General features: G+C 47.1%; 1 protein-coding gene across 5 annotated transcripts; it reads left to right on the top strand.

Moving 5' to 3' along the window:
* The first annotated feature begins 714 nt into the window (after positions 1-714).
* CYP1B1 (cytochrome P450 family 1 subfamily B member 1) lies at positions 715-9,964 on the top strand. 5 transcript variants are annotated; one of them, XM_075535545.1, is made up of 5 exons: positions 783-836; positions 1,026-1,092; positions 1,595-1,748; positions 2,017-3,160; positions 5,560-9,964. In XM_075535545.1, exons 4-5 carry the CDS (start codon positions 2,118-2,120, stop codon positions 6,146-6,148), a joined length of 1,632 nt encoding a protein of 543 aa, XP_075391660.1. In that variant the 5' UTR covers positions 783-836; positions 1,026-1,092; positions 1,595-1,748; positions 2,017-2,117; the 3' UTR covers positions 6,149-9,964. The 5 variants fall into 5 exon arrangements, with proteins under 5 accessions (XP_075391661.1, XP_075391660.1, XP_075391662.1 ...); XM_075535546.1 differs by lacking the exon at positions 1,026-1,092 and having other exon boundaries at positions 715-836; XM_075535544.1 differs by lacking the exon at positions 783-836 and having other exon boundaries at positions 902-1,092.
* The last annotated feature ends 14,179 nt before the right edge of the window (positions 9,965-24,143 follow it).

Here is a 24,143-nt window from a genome sequence, read left to right as displayed (position 1 = left end):
GAGCATACTATATTTTCCTTTTTATTCCCAGAATCCACACTCTGAAAACAACATAACGATACTTAAAAATCTTCCTAGCTGGTAAGAACAATTCGTGACTTTATCGTGAGTAAACCCGGCGTGGGAGTTCATGATTTCAACTCCCAGGTCACCTCTCCGGAGGAGCTGTGCGATCTTGAGTTAATCACATAACCTCTCCCAACCCTTGAGATCTGCAGCACACACCAAGTACAAAGCGAGCAGTTGGCCAGCTGTCAAGGCAGCACAGCTTTGATATTCACTCTTGAGGACCCCGGAAACCGGGGGGGGGGGGGGGGGGCTTCATTTCTGCCTGGTTACAATACATCCCACCGACTCCCATCTCCTGGGTTCACCCTTTTTTTCCCAGCCTGGAAGAGAAATCCTAGTTGTCCCCCGTGCCTTGCGCCTGTAGCTTGGAAAGGAAAGCCGCCGGCCGAGCGCCTCCAGCAGCACGTTTGTAGAAAACGCCGGGGCCAAGCTGTGGACTGAGCCGCGGATGCGCAGCCGGGCGGGTGCGCCCGAGGGGAGGGGTGCCTCGAGAGCGTGCGCCGCGGAACGTGGCGCGGCGGCACGCGGCCCCGGGGCCGCCGCCCCTGCGTGACAGGTGCCGTGAGAAGCGCGGCAGGGGCGGCCGCGAGCAGGCCGAGGGAAGTGCCAAGAGCCGGCTTGCCAGCCCCGGAGCACAGCACGCAAGGCCCAGCTCCGCACGCAAGGGGCGGAGTCCGCACAGGAAGTTTTCCACCCGGCCTGGGGACGCAGCCAGTGCGGCCGCGCCACCCGTGCGCGGCACCACCTGGAGCGCTCTCTCGGTGCCCGTCAGTCGGGGCTTCGGGCGGGGGGCAGGGTTTTCGGGGATCTCGCCGGCGCCCTCGGCGGAAAACCTTGGTGCTGCCCAGGGCCTCACCTCCGGCGCTGGCTTGTTTGGGACAACATAAAGGGGGGGGGGGGTGCATGAGGGATGTAACCGCCCCGCAAACAGGCTTTGCTCCTTTCCAAACGCACAGGTTCCCTTCCTACAATCGGGACAGCCAAGACCCCAGAATACGTTCATCTCCGGGAAGGCAGCTTAAGGTTTTCCAAGGGGAAGGGGGGCCCGGCGAGCAAAACACACTCTGGGTTGTGGCGCGCGCTCCCGCGGGGAGCGCACCTGGAGGGGCAGGTTGGGTCCCGTGACATCTGGCTCAGGGATGACCGCAACTGCGGGGAAGCCGGAGGAAGGGAGGCTTTCCGGCCAGCGCAGGACGCACGCCGCCGCGGCTGGGGGAGTCGCCTGCCCCACGCCCGTCGGAGTGCGCCGCGGCTGGCTCCCGGGACGGCGGGCGCGCGGACCGAGTGTGGGTTGGTGCGGCGGAGCCCTCCCTGTCCGCCCCGGGCTCCGCCCAGCCCTCCTGGACCCACACTCTCCTCCCTCCTCTCCCGCCCTTAAAACCAGGAGAAGGGGGATTGGCGCGTTTGGATTCTGGAGAGACTGTGCAAAGGGGCCACATCTGTGCGACCCCAGCTGGGAGCGTCGCGCGGGCACGGGGAGTGGGTGCCGGGGGCTGGGGATTGACGCCACGTTTGGACTTCCCAGGCCCTCTCCCCACGCTGTTAAGAAAACGTCGACCTTGCCAGGACCCCAGGTGCATAGGGGGTCGGGCCAAGGAGGCACCTTTTCGAACCGACCCTGGCTCCCTTTTTCTGAGTCGGCCGGGATCCCGCGCTGCTGGAGCCTCGCCTTCGCGCAGGTCAGTCTCCTCGGATCCCCCTTCCGTGGCCCGTCTCTGAAGGGGCCTCGCCTGGAGGGTGATGGTGGGGCTCGGGGCCCAGAGAGTAGGCACCGCCTCCCAGCGCTAAGGTGCAGGAACCGTTAAGCGGCTACAGGCTGGGCTGGGGGAACTGAGTCACCCAGAAGAACACGCCCCTTCCCCGCTGGGCCGGGGACTGGGTTGGGGGATGCGAAGGGGCAACTTCAGGCACTTCCCCCGAGTTGCAGTCTTGCCCTGTCCCTCACAGGACTTCTCTCCACTCAGTGACCTCGCGGTCACGGCCTTCGGACGCCGGTGCTGCTTCTCCTGCATCCTTGAGACTAGCGCCCTCGCCCTTCTGTCCCCAGCATGGCCACCAGCCTCAGCGCAGAAGATCCGCGGGCGCCGACCCCGCTGTCCACTCAGCAGACCACGCTGCTTCTCTTCGTGGCCGTGCTGGGCGCCGTGCACGCGGGCCTGTGGCTGCTGAGGCAGCGGCGGCGGCAGTCCCTGTCCGCGCCCCCGGGGCCTTTCCCGTGGCCGCTGATCGGCAACGTGGCCGCGGTGGGCCAGGCGCCGCACCTCTCGTTCACGCGCCTGGCGCGGCGCTACGGCGACGTCTTCAAGATCCACCTGGGCAGCTGCCCCATCGTGGTGCTGAACGGCGAGCGCGCCATCCGCCAGGCCCTGGTGCAGCAGGGCGCCGCCTTCGCCGACCGGCCGTCCTTCCCCTCTTTCCGCGTGGTGTCGGGGGGCCGCAGCACGGCCTTCGGCAAGTACTCGGCGAGCTGGAAGCAGCGGCGGCGCGCGGCCTACCACACGGTGCGCGCCTTTTCCACGCGCCACCCGCGCAGCCGCCGGATCCTCCAGGGCCACGTGCTCGCCGAGGTGCGCGAGCTGGTGGCGCTGCTGGTCCGCGGCTGCGCGGGCGGCGGCTACATCGACCCGAGGCCGCTGACCTTGGTGACCGTGGCCAATGTCATGAGCGCCGTGTGCTTCGGCTGCCGCTACAGCCACGACGACGCCGAGTTCCGGAAGCTGCTCAGCCAGAACGAGGAGTTCGGGCGCACGGTGGGGGCGGGCAGCCTGGTGGACGTGCTGCCCTGGCTGCAGCGCTTCCCCAACCCCGTGCGCACCGTTTTCCGCCAGTTCGAGCAGCTCAACCGCGACTTCTTCAACTTCATCTTCGACAAGTTCCTACGGCACCAAGAAACCCTTCTGCCGGGCATGGGCCCCCGGGACATGATGGACGCGTTCATCCTTTTGGCAGGGGAGGAGGCGACCAAGGACTCGGAGGGCGGTGGCGCGCGCCTGGACTTGGAAGACGTGCCGGCCGTCGTCACGGACATCTTCGGCGCCAGCCAGGACACCCTCTCCACCGCGCTGCAGTGGCTGCTGGTCCTCTTCACCAGGTAGCGCTTCCCGGGGCGGGGAGCGGAGCGCCTTTTCTTCTTTCGGTTAAGGCCCCAAGAGACCAGAATTGGCTGAGGTCGCAACCGGAGCTCGAGGTTTGGCAATGCTCCCAAGGCCCTCACCCCTCGAAACTAAGACCGCACCCCAAAATCGGAGCCTGGGAAAGCGAGACGCGCGGCACACGCACGCCCTCCTGGCATCTCGGATTTTGGTCTCCCGCTTTCCAACCCCACCCCTGTTGAAGAGTGGGGACAAATTTAGGAGGGAACCCCCTTAGAAAAATAAGATTTAAAGTGCCGGGCAGCTCTGCCCTGGTCCCCCTCCCCGGCTCGGGCAAAGCCTAGCTGGGATGGTGCGGAAAGAATGGGCAACGCGGTGAACACATTTTTAAAGAGCCTCAGTCTAATCCGATGCCGCCCCCGTTGGCTCCGGGGCGCGCGCCGCCGGCCAGGAGGAAAGGCCGGGCTCTGAGACCGGTGGCCCGGCCGGCAAACAGTCTGCCGGCACGGAAACCCTGGGACCGTGGCCAGCAAGCAGCAGGCGGCCCTGGGTGTCTAAAACCACCGAAGGGCGGCGTCGAGGTAGGCTCACTGACCCAGGGCAGAGCTTCTAGAAAGACAAATGGGGCGACGAGAAAACCCTGCAGACCGCGCTGTCCCTAGCCTTCTGCATAGCGCCCTGGGCCGCAGCCGGCGCTTTCTTGATGAAGAGCACCCACCCACCTGTACTAGGCTCCCTGCACACACGAGTTGAGCTGGACTCGTGGTAGGGTTGTCAGGGAGGGGCGGGGGACGGCACACGCTCATACTAAAAGAAGAGAATTGTTTATCTGAAATTCAAGTTGTATGAAGGACCCTATCTATGATCTGGCAACTCTACCTCAAGGGCCAGATGTAGAGCTCGCGGTCCATCTTGATTTCTTTGCGGGGGAGGGGACCCCTTCCTTAGCCTTCTAGGGAGCAGTTGTTAATTGAATCACCGTGTCTTCCAACACCTAGCGACCCTAAAGGATGGAGTAAAACTGCCCCATAGGAATTCTGAGACTGCTCTTTTTAGAAATCCACGGCCACCGTGTCCCCGCTGGCTGCTGGGTTCCACCCTCCCACCCTTCAGTTGGCCACCCTGTGCTTAAAGCACTGCCACTTCAGGAAACTGGGGGTGGGGGTTGCTGAATCAAATGCACTGTCAGAAGTATTGGGAAGGCATGGACATTTCTTCTAGCCACCTGTATTCTGCTAGTGACTTTCTACTTTCACACCTCATACTTTTTGTACGCTGAAGTTCAAATCACATTGCAGCGTTAAGATCATAGAGAAACATGGAAGGGTCAGGGGTCCAGTATCAAGTACTATTACTACTGGTAGACACTGAAAAACAAGAAAGAAAAGACAAGAATTTGGGGACCACATTAAAATCAATTGAACTAAACCCATAGTCTCCGTGGAGTCATTTCTGACTGAGTACAACTGCTGCTTAGAATTTCTGAAGCTCCGAATCTGAAATTGACCAGTTTCAGTTTTCTCCCTAGGAACCACTGGTGGGTTTAAAATGCCTACCTTGCGGTTAGTGGCTCCATCCTTCCTGCTTTTAGGAAAAGATCTCGGGACAGCTCTGCAAGCTACACCACTACCTTTTACTGAAAGGTAGTTTGTTTTGGCATTAACTGCTTTCACCCCACAGCACAGGCAGTCAGGTGGTTGCCAGAGCCGTCCCCAAAGCTTAAACTACTTACCACATGGCCCTTTGTTCCACCACATATGTTCATCCCCTCCCCCCCCCACAGTTGCAGTAGTTAGGTACTTTTGTAAAACTTCCTTTACTGTTGTGGATCCTTCCCCACATTTTCACGTGCATTAAGTAATTTTGGGCAGTATGTGACTTACCCTAGTCCAAACCCAAAGCCACATCTTGATGATTGATCGGGTCTGCCATAAGAAGTGTACCTGTCATTTTGATGATTCCCTTAAACCTGTGAACTCGGTTCTCAAACGTGCATTTGTAGTCACGAGTCACTGAGATTAAACGGGGACTGTGTGGGTTGTTGCTTGTAATGAGACCTTGTTTCTCAGAAGAATTTTACCAGTTTAGGTAGGCAAGCATGAATAACTCTTACAGTTTGTCTCTCAGTCTCACTGACACAAGACCTTGTTTTTGTCCTCCTTATTGTGAATATTTAAGCAACCATCATTTGCCTGCGATCATTATCCTTCTGGGAATATGATTTAAATGTACCAAACAGCCCTTTATTTATTAATATAACAATGCTCTTTGTTTAAAGTTGAGAACAATCACTGGCTCAGATAAAGAAGCGTGGGATTAAGATAACTTGTAACGTGCTTTTCTGGATGAAGGATTAATTTCTCTTGCTTCTTCACCCCCTCTTTTAAAAACTGAACAGGTACCCTGAAGTGCAGGCTCGACTCCAGGCAGAACTGGATCAAGTGGTGGGTCGAGATCGCCTCCCCTGCATGGATGATCAGCCTAACCTGCCCTACATTACGGCCTTTCTGTACGAAGCCATGCGCTTCTCCAGCTTCGTGCCTGTCACCATTCCTCACGCCACCACCACCGATGCCTCTGTCTTGGGCTACCACATTCCCAAGGACACTGTGGTTTTTGTCAACCAGTGGTCAGTGAATCATGACCCAGTGAAATGGCCTAACCCGGAAGACTTCAATCCAGCCCGATTCTTAGACCAGGACGGCTGTTTGGACAAGAACCTGGCCAGCAACGTGATGCTTTTTTCCTTGGGCAAACGGCGGTGCCTTGGGGAAGAGCTCTCCAAGGTGCAGATGTTTCTTTTCATCTCCATCCTAGCTCACCAGTGCCACTTCAAGGCCAACCCAGAGGAGTCCTCCAAGGTGGACTTCACTTACGGCCTGGCCATTAAACCCAAGTCATTTAAGATCAACGTTACTCTCAGGGAATCCATGGAGCTCCTTGACCACGCTGTCCAAAAGTTGCAAGCCGAGGAAGATGGCTTGTAAGGAGCCAGAGGCTAGCTAAAATCGCAGAAGAGCACAAGCCTTGGGGGATGAGAGTACGGTTCTAGTTTTTCTCCCCAGCTCCTCTGTGTCTTTCGCCTCTGAGGCACGCAGAAACCAGCGGATCTGCAGAGGGGCGTGCTCCACCCAAGGACTGAGCGGCTGGAATGGAGTCACTCCTTATGAGCACTGAGCTGTGTAGGTGCCCCTGGAAGATTCTTTTGTGTCCAGCAACTAAAATGACTCAAGGAATTATATCATACTGAATCCTGCTCATTATAATGTCTTGAGAGAGCATTAATTGGAGTTACACACATACTCACAAAGGTATTTCATTAACCTAATCTTCTTGAGGAAGATCTCAGATTTATCCTCCATGAAATGAAATATGCTCCATAGAAATTTATATTATGAACAGATCAGAATATATTGGTATTATGCAAAGGTAAATAATTTCTGTGCACGGTATGTGATTGAGGGCAACCGTGAAAATGGGAAAGGTCAGCTATTCCATCTCCATCTTTTCTAGGAGAAAATTAAGAGAGGTTGTAGTGCTTATGGATAGGTTTACCTTTCTGCCTATTGATGTACTTTGTCAAACAAGTCATCAAATTGATTGCTCAAAACAAGTTGATCGTTGACATCGTGACTACAATGGGTTTCAGTGACTTTTTGTGTTGACTTTAAAGTATTAAATTTTATACTGAAGTCTCTCTCCATTTCCAAAATTATAATATTCCAAATAGGAGGAAAAATCACCTACCTAACAAAGCTTTAAATTCGGTGATTATGCTCCACTGATTATTACAGTAAGCCTCCCAGGTATAAATGAAAAAGTCATCAAATCATGTTAAATATATATATAGCAATAATTACATATGTATTCGTGTTAGTATTATTTTGTTAAGAAAGGTTAATTCATATAGTATGTTTCTAAAAATTTCATTGCAGATCAAAATTACAACAAATTCACCCAATTTTGCTCAAATACATGAAATGCACCTTATTAAATTAGATGTAACTGAGGTCTCATTGGATATCACATAACCAAGCTTGAGAAGTCTCTTCTCAACCCAAACATGAATGAGAGTAGACAAATCTCAAATTTGTTCCGTACCATTTTCTAAAAGTTATGTTCATAATGGAGAATTTCCTTTTGAGACATCACAAATAGATCTGATTATGTTAAAATGCCAAACTCTTAGCATGTGTACATTTTAACTTAGTTCTAACGCCATCTATCTAATTATAGAGCATCGAGTCAAAGAAAATGGAGGGCTGATCATTTGCTGGGGAAACAAAGAAATTTCGCCTTGTTCTATCTGATTCATAGTGGAAAATACAACAAACTGTGTTTATTAGGTTAACCTTATTAAATTGACTTTACTAGGTTGTCAAGCCAACTGCTCTCAAGTGGATTTCCACTCGTAGCCTGCCTACAGGGCAGAGGAGAACTGAGCCAGAGAGTTTTAGAGGCCGTAAGTAACGAGGAGGAAGAAATGTTATTATAACTGATTTAGAAATGGAAAAAAGACAGTTCTGTTTTGTTTCTTTTCTCTCTTAGACTGATTTTTTTTTTTAAGGCAGTGAATGCCTACTTTTTTCAAAGTCTGAAGATTGTCTTGCTGGCTGTTTTGTTTCGTTGCAGTGTATGTGATCCAATTAGTTGTGCTGTTTAGAATGGCCAACCCAGTGAGCAAACCCTTTGGTGGCCGTGCAAACCTAAAACTTGAGTGAAATGTGTATGTCCATTTGATGTCAGTATCCCAAAATTTTGTTCAAAAACCGATGGAAGATTTCAAAACTACAAAGGGAAGGTGGGCTGGGTTAATGTGCGTTGGCTATGCTTCAGAAAGGAAGTTCTACAGTGTCTCGAAGGCATAGGACTTTTTATGTTTTACTCAGTGTTTTTGGTCTCTTTGTTTTATCAAACTTACAAAGGGTGGATTGTATGACGATTAGTTTAGGGGAATCAGAGGAAGAATAGATGAGAGGGAAAATTATTAAACATTTTCCCATCCGCTCCAAATCACTTCACTGGAAACCAAAAATTCAAAGCAATATTTGGTGTGAAGATGTCAACTCACAAATTGACCTTTTTTGGGTAACTGTACACAGTCCCAAATGATGGAGTCCTGTGCTGTCTTTAAGTAGAACAACCAGTGAGGTACATCAGTTAGTCAAATGGTTGTCTTAATATGCATAGATGGTGTACTTTTCTGTGCATAAAAAAGCATGAGTGTTTCCAGAGACACGAAAACATCTTTAACATATTAATGCAGTAATAATAAGGCTTTGATATTCATGACAAAGCGAGCATTTGTTGTTGTGAACCATTGTGTGTACCTCGGGTTTTTAATATAAAAGGCTTTCCCTTGGGTGAAGGAAACCCATGGGCTGCTTGCCCCTGCGGTGGGGCAAATAGTCTGAGTTGACTGGCAATCAAAAAGCTGGCACTTTGGAGCCACCCAGTGACACCATGAGAGAAGAGTTGTGGAACAGTCCGCTGCTTTAAAGGTTCCCGCCAAGAAAACCTTAAGAAGCAGTTCTACTCTGGGCTCTCCAGGAGTCCCAGTCGACTCGGCAGCACAAAGCACAAAAAGCTCAGTCGAGCTATTTTGTGATTTGGAATTTCCTGTAAACAGGACGCGCATTCAATTTTTGATGAGCACTTTCATGGCTGTATTTCTTGAATATGAAAAAGCATGTCAGTATTTTCATAAGGGCATTTAAGTGAGTAATGGAAATCGGGCTTGCCCAATACCTTGCCATTCTGGGGGCACTAGTTAGGCCCAAATGTTAGCTGGGTCCGACTCGATGAGACACTCGGTTTGGGCTGCCTTAGCCTGTTTACTCTGGTTTAAAGGCAGGCGGCAGCAAAAATAATCTGGTACCAATCTGGATGGTTCCTTAAACCAGCCGGGCCCTGGTTGTGCCAGAACCTCTTAGGCTATAGTTCCCATCCGGGGGTGGGGGTGGGGGTGAAAAAGCTCTGCTTCTGTCCAGAGGCTTCCAAAAGCTCGTGGAACAATGGAATTCAAAGATAAGGGAACCATCCCACAAACCTCGGGAAGCCGCCTTGTAGAGCAGAAAGCAGACAAATGTTCAGGAAGGTCACCTGATTGGTACGCCATCTGTTTGTAGCCTACCCGAAGGACACCCAAGTCAACAAAAAGCGAAGCTTGGAGGTAACAGTAAGCAAACGACTGGTTTTATCAGAAAACCTGATTTGACTCCTGCCAGAGGGCCAAGCGTCGCTAACGCCAGGAGAGCTGTTAGAACAGCACAGAAGAGCTGTCACTGTAGTCGCTCAACTGCAGCTGCTGGTGAAATGTGTGCCTGGTTTGTACTTAAAAAGCTGCCTGGGTTTCTAGCAGAAAAGGGTTCGCTCCCCGCAAACAGAAGATGTCTCAGGTCTGTTTTGTGGGTGATCCAAAAGCTTTCGTGTTCCAGAACTTAGCCTCTACCTGTGAAATGTGACAGCCTTAGAATTTACAGGTGCCATTTGTAATCGATCGGAGAATTGCATAGCAAGGCCTTCATTTTGTATTTCAGCTGGGACTCAATCATGTGAATAAGAAGGTACCTTTAGTAGTTGATTACTAGAACTCAAGGAAGACGTGTTTTAACCTTTTCGTAATTTTGTAGCCGCGCGTCATGCTTTTTATAGGCACAGAGCAATTATAGAACACAGTTGGAGATTTGGGGGATGCAGCAATAATATTTGGTTTTTACCGCTTGATATTCTGTCGTAGAAGAATTTATATCTGTAATTATGATAGCACATCATTGCCAAAATAATAAAAACTGCTTCCATAATCTTGCTATGCCGTTTTGTTTTTATGTTGTTGCTAAGGCAGTCTAGTGCATTTGTTTACTTCAGCTGTTTATATATGCTTGAATTAAAATGTTAAAATTGTAAATGTCGTATTTGGTGCTTCAACATTGCTAGCTACATGATTCTGCTTCCTCCCCCTCTCCCGTGGGCCTTCAGTATCCAGTAACCTACCAAATTCCTGATCTCCATGTTTTTTAGTTTATAAGAACAATCCCTGGAGTTAAATTCTAATAATGAGCAACGTAGCAAAATTTCACTGCACCAGATGATTCCAAATTGATTCTTTGAAGCACTGAATGGGTCTTTTTGGAGAATGGCCCTTTGTGTTAGGCCCGGTTGACTAGTGAAACAAACCTAGTGACACTAATATATGTGTAAGAGAGAGCTTTATATCAAGGAGTAATTATGTATTAAGAAAACAGCCCAGCCAGTGCAACTCAAGCCCATACATCTGATACTAGTCCTTAAATCCCTCTTCAGACTCAGGCAGCCACATGCAATGATGCAGAATGCAGGAAATCGCTGGCTGGTGGGTGCAAAGCCCTATGGATCCAATAGTGGTGGGAATATCTCCAGGGCGCTGGCTGAAACCAGGGTCAGTCAGCAGGAATATGTAAGCAAAGAGAAAAGGGGAGGTTCCCAGGGCCCTCCCTATGAGAAGGCCACACCCACAAGGAGGCACCAAATGACAGCAGACCCGATGGATGGGCTGAATGCCACCCCTACACTTCTTATATATCTTCAAGTTCACATGAAATTATGTAACTACCACACCCTTGAATCAAAGTATTATGTTCATATCAGATACGCAAAAACATTTCCTTGATCTCATGAAAAATTTGCAATTTTGAAGCTTGAATAAATTGAGATATGTAAGGCCCTGCATCTCTGCTTCATTTGAAAGAAGCAGGCCAGGTTCTGTTTTACTCTCTCATCCGCACCCTGATCCACAAGTTTATTTTTAAGGTATGTATGAGTTAATAAATGCAAAGTGGCTGATAGAGGAGATGGGTGAGAGTAATGTACCCTGTGTAAATCTGTTTCTGCTGATCTTTTGACCTGGCTGAAGACTCTTCAGCCTTCATGACCCCAACCTCATCGACGGCAGGGCTGTGCCAGGCCAGGACCCCACCCCTCACCCCCCAGCTCTTGTTGCTTTGCCAACAGGAACAGAATCATGAAGTCAAAGTGCACCAGCCCCCACTACTTGCTAATGATGATGTTTTGGACTTCCCTTTAGCCCCAAGAGAAATGATTCTGAACTGGCTTAAGAGACGGCTCACTTGTTTCCAGATGTGCGAGGGTAAGCTCTCGGAAGAGGTCCTAAAGGTTCAGGACAAGTAAATATTTTCCCGGGAAGAAAATTCCTTAAATGCCTGTTACAGGTCAGATTTGTGCAAAACTGTCAAGCGAAGTTGCATTCTGCTCCGGCAATCCTAGAGGGGATGCCACTGAGTGGGATCATGGGAAAGGCACGCAGCTTTGCGCGTGAGGCAGGCGGTTGCCAAATCGTAGACTTTGCATCTAGAACCCCAGTCTCAGTCCCTTATTCTATACAAGCGCTGCGGGAATTTGGACTGAGGCATTTCTCATGTCTGGTTGGCTCAGTGAATCCCATATTCTCTGGTGTCCACTTTTGGCCTATTCGTTCTAATTCTGCAGAAAGGAAGAGAAAGAAGGAAAAAAGAAATGAAACCTATTCCGAACTAGTTAACTTTAGCCTGAACAGGCGGATGACAGTAGTTTGAATAGCAAGTCATGAGCAAGTCCAGTGGCTGATGGCTGTGCTTGCTGCTCCTTTACCCACTTACCCACATGTTAGAGGAAGAATGCTTTGGTCTGCATTAACCTTTGTAGGCTGGTCAATGGACCTCCTGCACAGCCACTGCCCTCTGGCAGCGGAAGCTATGATGATGCTGAACAGGCTTCAGCAGAGCTTCCTGACTAAGATTAGGAAGAAAGGCCTGGTGACCTTTCCCTGAAAATCAGCCACTGAAACCCGTGTGCGTCACAATGGTTTATTCTGCAACTGATCATGAGGATGCTACAGGACCAGCCAGTAGTTTCTTTTGCTGCCCATAAGGTCGCCCGGAGTTGAAGACATAATGGTCACTAACCACAAGAAGACCTGTCAAGTTCAGGGAAAGAAACGGGACAATCATATGCTGCCCAATCATTAGTTTTACTTCACTTTCATTCCATAACAGTCTCACAAGGGAAGCAACGCTCTATGTCCCACCAGCCATACATTTTAAAAACGGCCCTGTCTGTACATCAATTGTATAAAGCACATCTGTACAGATGTGCTTTATACAATTGATGTATGTATATGTATGAACTGTGATAAGAATTGTATGAGCCCCTAATAAATTGTTAAAATTAAAAAAAAAATTTTAAAAAAAGATAAGAAAAAAAAAGAAAAGAAAATGATTAGGGCAAAGAATGTACAGACGTGTTTTATACAATTGATGTATGTATATGTATGGATTGTGATAAGAGTTGTATGAGCCCCTAATAAAATGTTTTTTAATAAAATAAAATAAAATACAAAAAAAAAAAAAGTCCCTGTCCTGATTGTCCCTGAAGACGAATGAACTTCCACGCCATTGTCTTCCTACTAAAGCTTGCTCACGTGCTTGCCTAGGGTCTCGCCCGACCATTTTTTGGCAACATGGATTGGATGGAAGTTTACAGAGCCAATGGGTTTCCCCTCCAGCAAGTCATACGCGGTTTATTTCGCTACATGGACTGCAATCCCCACAATGCAACAGCTCCCTTCCCAGTCCATCCTTTCTTATCCCATTTTTAATGACTAAGCGGTTCCCTGAGCAAATGATCTCCTTTGCCAGGGCACATTCCACGCTGACTGAAGAGGTGGGGGAGTGCCAGGAAGATTCTCAAACTGCCCCCTGCAAAGCCAGCTAATGGAAGCCATCCCCAAAGACTTGCTGAGAGAAGAGAGGGCTCTTGGAGTTAACGTACTTGACAAGGAGGCTTTTTTTAATTTTAAATTTATTTATTTATTTATTTTTGACAAGGAGGCTTTTACAATGACCATGGACAAGGGCCTGCTGCCGCTCCCACGGTATGTGTGCTGAAGGACGCCCAATAGATTCTCTGCAGCCTTTCACGGACCTTTTCCTGGGATGTTTCCCGGATTCTAATTCTGGCCTTGAATCAAACTTGAGTCAAACCCTGGTCTCGGTGGGGAGCGGGCAGCTTACTGATGACTGTTTTCACGACCTGCCGCCCCTTGGTGGGGTCACTGCGTGGGCAGGTCTGCTTCCCTTGCGTGGCCTTGCCTTGGTAAAGCAATGCAGCAAAGTGATTGTTGTGTTTCCCACCGGCTCTTGTTCTCTGGCAGGCCTGGGACAGCAGCAAGCAGATTACCTCCAGGCTGGAGCACCGCAGTTCTGTCTCCACGTGTCGTGGAAACTGCTCGTGTTCACTGGGATTTGCTGGGTGTTCATGAAATGAAGACTCTGGGCCAGCCCTCTGCGGCCCCTCCTGTTACCCTCTCTCTGCACAGTTCTCCGCTGAACAACCTTCAGAGACACAAAGGGAAACTGTGCTCTTACTACTCTGCCCAACAACCATCACTTAAATTCAAGGCTCTGTGTCTGCAGCTTTCTCTCTCTCTCTCTCTCTCTCTCTCTCTCTCTGTGTGTGTGTGTGTGTGTGTGTAAACAGGTCGGACAAAGCAAGAGGAGAATAAGATTGATCGTTTATATGATGATATCTCCATCAGGTTTTCCAGGAACCTTCTGCAGTAAAAATACCGTACTCTGGTAGCTCAGGGGTTAGAGCACTTGGAGGTCGGTCAGTGGTTGGAATCTGCCCACTCTGTGGTAGGAGGGAGGTGTGGCAGTCGGCTTCTGTACAGCTGGACGGCTTTAGAACTTCTATTCCTGAGTACGCCCTACCCTGCCCTTCAGGGTCCCTATGAGTCAGAATCAACTGTAGTGCCATGGGTTTGTTGTTGTTTTAACTGCAGTAAAAAGCAGGAGCCTGCCTGCTACCTGCTTCAATTTCTAACTTCAGGATATGGTTCTGGAAATGCCCACCATCATGGCTTTGCTGACAAAAATAGCACCGGGTACCCCGCCTTCTCAGTTACCCCGATCCCGTAGGGCTCATCTGTCTGTCTCCGTGACAGCGTGTTTGGGAGTGCAAGGACAGCAGTAGAGACCCGCCCACGTGGCTCTGTCTCATATCTTTGTCCAGCATCCTTCCTGCCTTCTCGTTTGGGTTCCAGTCTTCTTAATGAAACTTACTCTGACCTCTTGTTTCATGCTCAACCTGCCCTTGCAGGCCCATCCAAGGCCCTTTACCTTGCCATATATATATATATATATATATATATATATATATATATATATATATATATATATATATATATATATATATATATATTTCACAGCTCAGTCCCCTTTTAATGTTACATAGCTTTAAACTCACAGAGGTGAGTTGTATTTTTATGCCCATCCAAGGCCCTTTACCTTGCCATATATATATATATATATATATATATATATATATATATATATATTTCACAGCTCAGTCCCCTTTTAATGTTACATAGCTTTAAACTCACAGAGGTGAGTTGTATTTTTATGCAACTTAAAAAGTGGAATATGCAGTGCTTCACTACCATTAATAAACATTTGGATCAAAAATTTCAGAGAAGAATCCTGCTCAAAAGCGGGGAAAATACAGAATAAATTTTAAAACTCTAGACTTTGTGGCAACATAGAGGCTGGATTGAACTCTTAAAATGATTGCCCTGAGATGTCTTTAACCAAAAATACCTTCTGATGTCTTCTTAAAAACCGAACATTCTTGTCCTTGTTGTTAGGCGCTGTCAGATTGTTTTCGACCAATAGCCACCACTTCCTGGTCTTCCACATCCTTACAGTTGTTGTTATGTTTGAGCCCTTTGCTGGAGTTACCAGGTCAATCCAGAGAGTGGGGGGAGCAAAAGAAGACTGTCTCAGCGAGAAGGATTGACAAATCCATCAGCAGTGTAGCTAACCTAGCGAGTCAAGGTCAGCCTTGAGCACGGTACCCTCTGAAAATCTAGAGGCAATCAAATTGACAACAGCAAGGCAAAAGATTGTGTTGGGACCTTCAGTGACAGTGAATTCATGTTAATGGGGGAGGAGCAGCTCCGACAAGGAGGACAAGAATGGTGCACAGCTAGTAGAATGTCATCAGTCACTAAATTGTCCGTGTAGAGACTATTCGTGCATGATTTGCTGTGTATATTCTCAACAACACCAATAGCCCAAATGATATATTAAAACATGTAATATCCAATCTCCCTACTATGTTTTCTACAAAATGGCCAATTGGTTTGCATTATAATTTACATTAAGATTGTCTGATCAATACCTGCATAAACAATCCACTCAAGAGAAGACAATAAAATAGTTGTTTATGGCCCAGATCCTGGTGTCACCCACTACAGTAACCCAAAGTACAAGGGACTACCTACATTTATTTTAAAATTTTTTGACTATATACAGTTAAGGGAACTCAAACTGAAAATTCAGTTCCTAGTTATGACATCCAGGAGTCACAAGTGGTGAGTGGCTACCTCAGGGGACAGCACAGAAAGAGAATTCTTTTCTTGTGGCAGAAGATTCTAATGGGTAGGTCTGCTGTAGATGAATTAATTGGTCACTTTGTTGAGTATTGACAACTCTTAATTTAGTATCTATATTTAGGCACCCTGGTAATGAACAGGAGCTTATAGAAAGGATTCAAAATCTGTGCCTCTTTTTAGCATATGAGTCTGCATATAAATATAAAATGAAGATCTATAATTAAGAGCCTTGAGGTAGATACCGATGAAGAGCTACAGGAATACAAGAAGGAGCTATTTTGTGTTTTACAATTCAGGGTAGGAAATCAGGGAAAACTTCTTGGAGGAGAAAGTCCTGGAAGCGATAACTAAGAAATAAAATCCCTGCACAGTCAGGATCTAGTATTAAAGTTAAATCCAAAATAGAAGATTTGAAGTCATGGCTCCTATGACTTTAGCTTCCTGCTCTTTCTTCTCCCCCACCTGTGGGCTGGACCAAGTAACCCCTCAAACAGACTGCCATCAAATCCCTTATGACTCACAGCGACGCTGTGTCAGCAGAAATAAAGATTTCTGCTCCCGGTGTCCTCATTAACAAAACCAGGGCCGTGCAAAAGTCCTGTGCTTGTGCAGCGCTCAGCCAGCCAGGGGAGAACAAAACATGTTCCCCTGCCCCTTGAAATTGCAATTCTTTTAATGCTGCTGCTGCTTGGGGGACACAGCTTGAAGTCCTGAGTGTGTGAAGGACATTGAATGACAGAGGATGGTGTTTAGGTGCCCAAGGTCTCCACCCTGGGCTCATCCATCCCTTTTCTGAGCCTCATGGAATTGTCTTTTATTGAGTAAAATAAACTGAAAGGTCAAAAGAGCAGGCATGTGAAAAGCACATTTTTCCCCAAAGGTGATTTAAAATGTGAAGCGCTGTTGGGCTGCCCAGGGCTCCGACGCTGAACACTTTTCAGACGGCTAATCTCAAGGCCGTCAGACGGCCTGAGCGGCTCCATTGACTGCCAGCTATCTTGGAATGTGAATGTTATACCTTTTACATCACGAGTCAGCAAAGTGTGGCCCGTGGTCCTAATCTGCCATGCTTTTGCACGGCACAAAAGCTAGGAATGATTTTTACAGTTTTCAATGGTTGAAAACAATCCAAAGGAACATTATGTGACATGTGAGCCTCATGTGAACTTCAAATAGCAGTGTTCCTGAGAGTTACCCTGGAACACAGCCACACTCATTTGGTTCCTTATTGTCCATGTCTGCTTCCACACTATTATGGCAGAGTGGAGGGTGACAGAGACCACATGGCCTGAAAAAACCCCACAAAATTTACTATCTGGTCCTTTTCAGAAAAAATTCGCTGACCCCTGATCTACATCATCAATTCCGCAAGACACCGATTCTTAATGGTAATAACTGCCTCATGCTTCTAAACACTTCAGTGTTGACAAAGCACTTCCACCCGCGTGTTGGCAATTACAGACTTGCACGGCCCTGGGCTGTGCCAGCCCCCTCCCCAGCTAATACTTTACGGAGAAGCTTGAACCCACGAGGCTAATCAATGAAGCCACAAGGGAGTAGAAATTGACCTAAAGCATTTTCCACGAGAGCACTATTCCCTATTATTTCAAGATATGCTTTATTGTAAACTAAGGACGACATCAGCTAAAAGGAAGGTAACATTCAGACACGTGCATCTTAATAACACTGCTAAAATGTTCCTAGAAGGACCTGTCATGCTTGTTCAATTATCTTCTCCCTGAATGATGTTGCCTCTGTCATTTTCTATCACTCCAGACTATGCCTCAGTTCCACAAACGTTACACTCTGCCTAAGAGGGTGGAACCAACCAAATAAATGTCACCTTCTTACAAAGGGACATTGCAATGGGCTTTTGGAGAATTCGAATCTGTTCTGACACGCAACCCCCTAAATGCAAACCTCTGGATGATGAGCTAATTCTGAATCATCATGTGCCCATGTGTCACAGAGGACAAACCCCCTCTGTTACTGAGTCAATTATGACCCACAGAAACCCTTCAGGACAAGGTAGACTGTCCTTATGGGCTTCTGAAGCTATACATCTTGACGAGAGCAGAAAGCCTCGTTATGCTTTTGAAGAGGGGCTGTGGGTTCCAAACTATTGACTCTGCGGTTAGCAGCCCAAATCACAACACAGCGCACTCTCCCAAGGGGGCTTCCCAAGTGTTCTGGGAAAGCGGGATTAAAAGGCAATGAAAAATCCCCAGGTTTTTTTCCTGAAGACCCTCATATAAGTGACCACCACACAGTTTTATTGGTGGAAGCATCTCTCCAGGCCTCTCTTGCAGGTTCTTACACGTAGCTCATAGCAAATCGAGTATAAGACATATACAGTTATCCAACCAGCTCTCATCTACTCAGCATCTTATTTATGCTCCTACATGTTGTTAGCTACTGCTATAAAAAACATAAAAGCAATGATGTCTCTTCAGAGGAGCTCATTAGCTACATACGTATCTTCCAAAAAATTCATGGACAAATTCCATTGTCATAATTTTATTTTTCCACAAACTTTTTTACATCCTTCACATTTCAGACTCAAATGTCCTTTAACATGGTGTGATGGATGTTTTCAGGTATGTGTGTAGATATACCAAGTAGATCTATCTCTATATATGTATATCAATGACAGTTGGACGCTGAATAAGGAAGGCTGAAGAGGAATTGATGTGTTTGAATGGTGGTGCTGGTGAAAAATATCGAAAGAACCAGGGACTGCCAAAAGAACTAATAACTCTGTTTTGGAAAAAGTACAGCCAGAATGAGTCTCAGAGGCAAGGACGGCAAGACTTCATCTCACCTACTTTGGACATGTTGTCTGGAGAGACCAGTCCCTGGAGCAAGACATCATGCTTGGAGAAGTCGAAAGGCAGCAAAAGAGAAAGGTTGTCAACGAGATGGATTGACACAGTGGCTGCAACAATGGCCTTAAGCATACGAACAATTGTCAGGATAGCACAGGACTGGGCAGCGTTTTGTTACTTTGTACATAGCGTTGCTATCGGTCAGAACAGACTTGATGGCATCTAACAACAACAACAGCAACAACAACAACACACATATACAGATTTGCTCTTGAGCTGGGCTGGAATCATCTTTAAAGATTGATTATTATGAAAAATCAAAGTTCTATTATCCAGGAAGTAGAGACGTGGGATAAAAGATACGTATAATCGAGAAGATCTACAGAACGTGGAGATAAGGGTTAGGAAAGGCTCCATAAGAGAAGGAGCTCTATGAACTGGGCCTGGAAAGATGCATTGGGGTTGACCAGAGAGACGTCATCACAATTTGGGCAAGGGGATAAGAAGATGCTGGGTGAGGCCCTGAGCTATGGAAGAGCCTGCGGTTCCCTGCAGGGTCCCACAAGCCTGGTACAGGACTGGCAGCTCACATGGGGCCAATCGCTATTCCACGAATGACTTTAATGAGTGGTGGCAATCCACTTGGGTGGGAAGTGTGTGAGCATCATTGTGCAGAGAGGGTGCTGGTTGTCAGGGAACATAGCTGGGAACATTGTTGGGGTTTACCGAACATTCAGCCCATTGCTGCTCAGCTGATGCTGACCCTTTGTGAACCTAAAGGTCAGAGTAGCACCGCCTCTTAGCATGCTCCTAGGCTGTGATCTTGACGGAAGCGGGCTGCCACATCTTTGTCCGACAGAGCTGTTGGTGGGTCCAAACGAATGACCTTGCAGTTAGCAACTAAATCACCAGGGCTCATTCCATTCTTCTGCTTTCTGGTTAATAGAACTTCAATTTTTCTTAGATACTGAATCTTCAAAGATGATGAGACCAGCCCACTCAAGAGTATGCCCTTATTTGTCTAACTTAATCATGGTATTCTCATTTCCTTCCCTAATCCGGGGTTTCAGCATGGACCCGTAACAGAGTCTTGCTGATGACTTGCAAGGGCAGAACCTACTGAATGGCTTCCCGGAGGCCTTGGCTGCTCTCAAAAGAAAACACACATCAGAAGTGGTTTCTCTTCTTCTGCAAGATGCTGTCGTGTCTGGGTGAACTAAGGAAAGTCCCTGGGTTAAAACTGGACGTATGGACAACTCCTGCTTTCTCTTCACTTCAGGCTTTCAAAGTGGTTTTGTTATGGCTGACAAAGGGAAACAGAAGCAGACGTGAATGTGGGTGGTTACCTTTTAAAGGACTCATGGCAGCAATCAGACCGGGAAAAGTATGGGACTGAGTCCTGGAATGAGAGACTTGAGGAGGTGGGGCAAATCCTTTCAGAAGACTGATGCGTGAGATTGGATTATTGTCACAAGTGGTACCACCTTTGAGCTTCCTTTGACTGGGCTGAAGGAGGAAGAACCGGTTGGAAGCCCAGCTTTGAAACAATTGAAACACTTGTAACCACAACAAATCATTCAGCGCAATTGCATCCCCTTGCTGCAAGGGCAGCTTTTGAATCATTGACTGACGCAAGCTTTTTCTTGCACTAAAGTCTGGTTAAATACACAAAGGCTTATCTGGTTGAACATCCAGGAATTTCTTTGTCCCCCCACCCGAATCCTTTGTGATGGGCAGAAGACAGAGCCACTTATTTATGGAGCAAGGATGACAGTCTATATGACGTGTGGGCTTGGTGCGAGATGATCCAGTGGGGAGATAAACAGTGTTATGAACTGGATAGTTTAATGGCTTCAGAGCTAGCTGAAAAAATGCTGGAAGGAATGTCCCTTAAGAGAGGTGGTAGGGAGGTGAGGAGACGGCCCCTAACTGGGCAGATGGTCATGCTGTGGACCACAGGATGATCCAAAAGGGATCCGAAAGGGATGGAGAATCCAGGAGTACAGCCTGGAGCAACAAAGGACTGGCAGGAAGAGTCTCTCGGTTGCCATGAGTTACGGGAGCCTGCTGGTTTAACACACGAGTCATTCTGTGAGAGAAAGATGAGGTTCTCTGCTCCCATAAAGATACAGCTTTGGAACCCTTTGGAGCAAGTCTACTCTGTAACATTCTCTCTGTGAAATGCTCAATAAAAACCAAAACCACATTGCTGTTGGGTGGGATCCAACTCATAACAACCCTAGAGGACAGCGTACACATGCCCACAGAGAATACCCCACACTGTAGCCTGAACTTACACACGAGCAATTGATGGTCTGTTCCACGGTCAGGCCCTGGCCTGGTTTTAACCACGAATAGGGAGTCTCTCCATCGTCCCTTCCCACAGATACAGTCCGTTTGATTCCTGTGTAGTCCATCTGACGAGGTCCAAGGCCTCAGGGAGATGGTTTGGCAGAGTGGCTACAATGGCTTCGAGCATCAAGAACAATCGTTGAGGATGGCGCAGGACTGTTCTGTTCTGGGTAGGGCTGCTATGAGTCAGAACCGACTGGATGGCACCTAACAGCAACAATCAGGGGAGAAGACTGCCACATCGTTCTCCCATGGCGGGGCTGGTGCATTCAGACTGCTGACCTTTCAGTTAGCGGTGGAGCGCTTAGCCACTGCACCACCAGGGCTTCGTATCAAAACCAAGAGGGACTCAAAATGCTCAGTACTAAGTCTTGGATTTTACCCAACTTACAGATTGTCACTATTTCATGGAAGCACAAGTACTGAGTCAGAGACAAGGGACTGTATTACTCAGAGCATAGCAAACAGCAGGCACATCATATTTGCTCTGGCTCTTTATACTTTCCAGGTTCCTTAGCAGTGATGTGGAGTGTCCCACCTGACTTTTGTACATGCAGTATATTTGTTTCAAGTCCATAAGCCTGATATTAGCCCACATGTCCAATACCAATGTATATAATCCTCTTCAGACACACGAAATCCATACAATGATGCTGACTGCAGGAAGATCACAGACCAGTGGGTGGGAAGTCTTGTGGATCCAGTGGCTTTGTGAGCCTCTCAGCACTGGCAGGGGTCTCCCTGTAGCTGCCTCCTGAAATGGTGGCGTGTGGATTAGTTCTTTTTGGTACAGTGACTTTGTGTAATCTTTCCATCTTCTTTTAATTCTTCCTGCATCATTCAATATTTTGCCCATAGAATCTTTCAATATTGCAACTTGAAGCGTGATCCCCCCCACTCCCCAATTCTTTCAGTTGAAGATATGCTAAGCATGTTCTTCCATTTTGGGTTTCTAATTCAAAATGTCTTTGCACATTTTATTATAATATTTGGCTTTGTCTTCTCAAGCTGCCCTTTCAAAGGTTCTATTTAGCTCTCTGACTTCATCCTTTCTTCCATTTACATTAGCTATTCTATGATTTAGATAAAGATTCACTCTCTTCTTTGTCCATACTGATCTTTTCTCTCTTTGCTGTCTTTTTCATGACTTTCTTCATGAATGATGTGCTTGATGTCCTTCTACAGCTTATCAGGTCTTCAGTTATTAGTGTTTAATGTGTCAAATCTGTCCGTGAGATGTTCTTAAAATTCAGGTGAGATAGATTCAAGGTCGTATTTTGGCTTTCATGGATTTGTTTTCATTTTCCTCAGCTTTAACATGAACTTACATATAAGCAATTGCTGCGGCTCCACAGCCAATCCTGACCTGATTTTCACTGCTGACATTGAGCTTCTCCAGTGTCACTTCCTACAGATGTAGACCATTTGATTTCTGTGTATTCCATCTGCAGAATTGGCAGGTTCAATCTCTTCATCACTAGCTTTGCTGGTTGATGCACAGAGCTGAATAATAGTTGTATGGATTGAATTTCCTTGAAGCCAGATAAATGTAATCCTATTGCAGACAGCACTGTACTTCAAGACCTATCTTGCAATGTCCTTTTTTTGAGAAGGAATCCAATGCCATTCTCTTGATTTTGTAATTCCTGGCATAGCGAACCATATGATTTTATTTGTAAGGTAGCACATCAGTGAAGGTGATAGAACCATTAATGACCAGGGGTGATACAGTAGTTGCAATGATAAACTTGAACAGACCAACAATCATAAAGATGGTGCAGGGGCAGGCAATGCTTAGTCTTGTTACATAAGATTGCTATAAGCCAGATCCAGCCCAAGGACAATGAATGGCAACAGCAATAGTTTTGAACAACAACAGAGCCTTGGTATCTGTGAATTGGGCAGTTGGGGATTTGGTGACTGAGGATCCACTCTAAGCGGGGACTTAATCCGCCACAAATTTGGATCCCATGGGTGACTTGGCCCATGTAGGCTATTGAATCCCATTAGCTAGGGAGCCTAATCCATTGCTCGCAATCTCTCCTTGCAAAGTTTACTTAACTTTGAGTCCTAAAGTTCTAAAATTCTTGAGAACTGATGAACATTAAAACCAAACCAAAAAAAAAAAAAAAGACTGCTACTTCTTGGGTACTAAAAAAAAATTCTTAGAAAAGGGCCCCAAAAGAAGAGCGATTGCTAGCAACAGCAAGCAAAAGCAAAAGCAGCCGTTGGAGGAGGCTCTTTAGCCAGCTTCATAAATGTCTAAAAAGCATCTACCCAAAATGCAAAGGTCTGTAAGAATTTTCTTTTCCACTGGGCTGCTTGTTGTGTACACAGGGGATTTTAAAACTCTACCAGCACGATGCAATATATTAAAATCATCATCTATAATTTGTCAAGGGTTCATGAGGGAGGAAGAGTGGGGGAAGAAAGGGGAAAATGAGGAGCTGTTATCAAGGGCTCAAGTAGAAATAAAATGCTTTGAAACTGCTGATGGCAACATATGTACAAATGTGCTTGATATAATGGATAAAGGGATGGATTTTGATAAGAGATGTAAGAGCCAGCAACAAAAGTATTTAATAATAAATAAATAAATAAAAGTCTATCACCATTCAGAGATGCCTCCCACCATGTCCCAAGTAAAGATGAAGAGTCTACTTTATCTTAAGCATCCCCTCCTTAATTTTATTTTTTTCCTATCCATTTACCTGACTGTGCACTAAGACTGGCAAATAGAAGGTAAACATCAAACCAAACTCAGTCAAATTGCATAGATTCCAGGTTAATGAAGCCTGAGCTAGCGACGTTTCATGTGCGAAAGTTTCTTTTAATCCCTGTCCCTGGTGTCAGCGATGTTTCTCCTGAGAGACGCGCATCACCCCCCGGGCACTTCCAGCCACACCAAGCCAGGTTACAGCTTGTTCTCTCCTCTCCACAGAGCATAGTCTGGCACGTCTCTACAACATGCCCTGCACGGGCCCTTCCAGGTCATTTCTCCAAGTGTAAGCTTCACAAAAGAATCCCCGGTGCCTTCCTTGTGCACCGCTTCCTGTCTCACACGTCCCTGTCCTTACTCAGGCACCACCCATTGCGGGGTTACCCAACTTGAGTTCTGAAGGTCAATGATTCTCTCTCTGCCAAGAAACCGGATTCAGGATAAAGGTGACTAGTCTTCCTAATCCAATATTACATTTGGAAGCCATTTCTTGTTTGGAAACACTGGGAGGGAGCGGAATGATAAAATGGGAAAGTTAATCAAGAACAAATAGTGAGAGCCTCTCTCTTTCACTTTGTAAGCAATCTACATCTTTTCAGGGAGAGCTTGCTTTCACCAAATGTGTTTTTCTCGAGTCTTTGTGTGTCTTGCTTCATTTG

Source organism: Tenrec ecaudatus, chromosome 17 (assembly GCF_050624435.1).
Source record: "Tenrec ecaudatus isolate mTenEca1 chromosome 17, mTenEca1.hap1, whole genome shotgun sequence".
Lineage (NCBI taxonomy): Eukaryota > Metazoa > Chordata > Mammalia > Afrosoricida > Tenrecidae > Tenrec > Tenrec ecaudatus.
This window is presented reverse-complemented; position numbering and strand designations above follow the sequence as displayed.

Coding starts and splice junctions, on each gene's coding strand:
- CYP1B1 (XM_075535546.1), top strand. CDS start 2,118: ATGGCCACCAGCCTCAGCGCAGAAGATCCGCGGGCGCCGACCCCGCTG. Junction 3,161..5,559: donor CTGCTGGTCCTCTTCACCAG/GTAGCGCTTCCC, acceptor AAAACTGAACAG/GTACCCTGAAGTGCAGGCTC.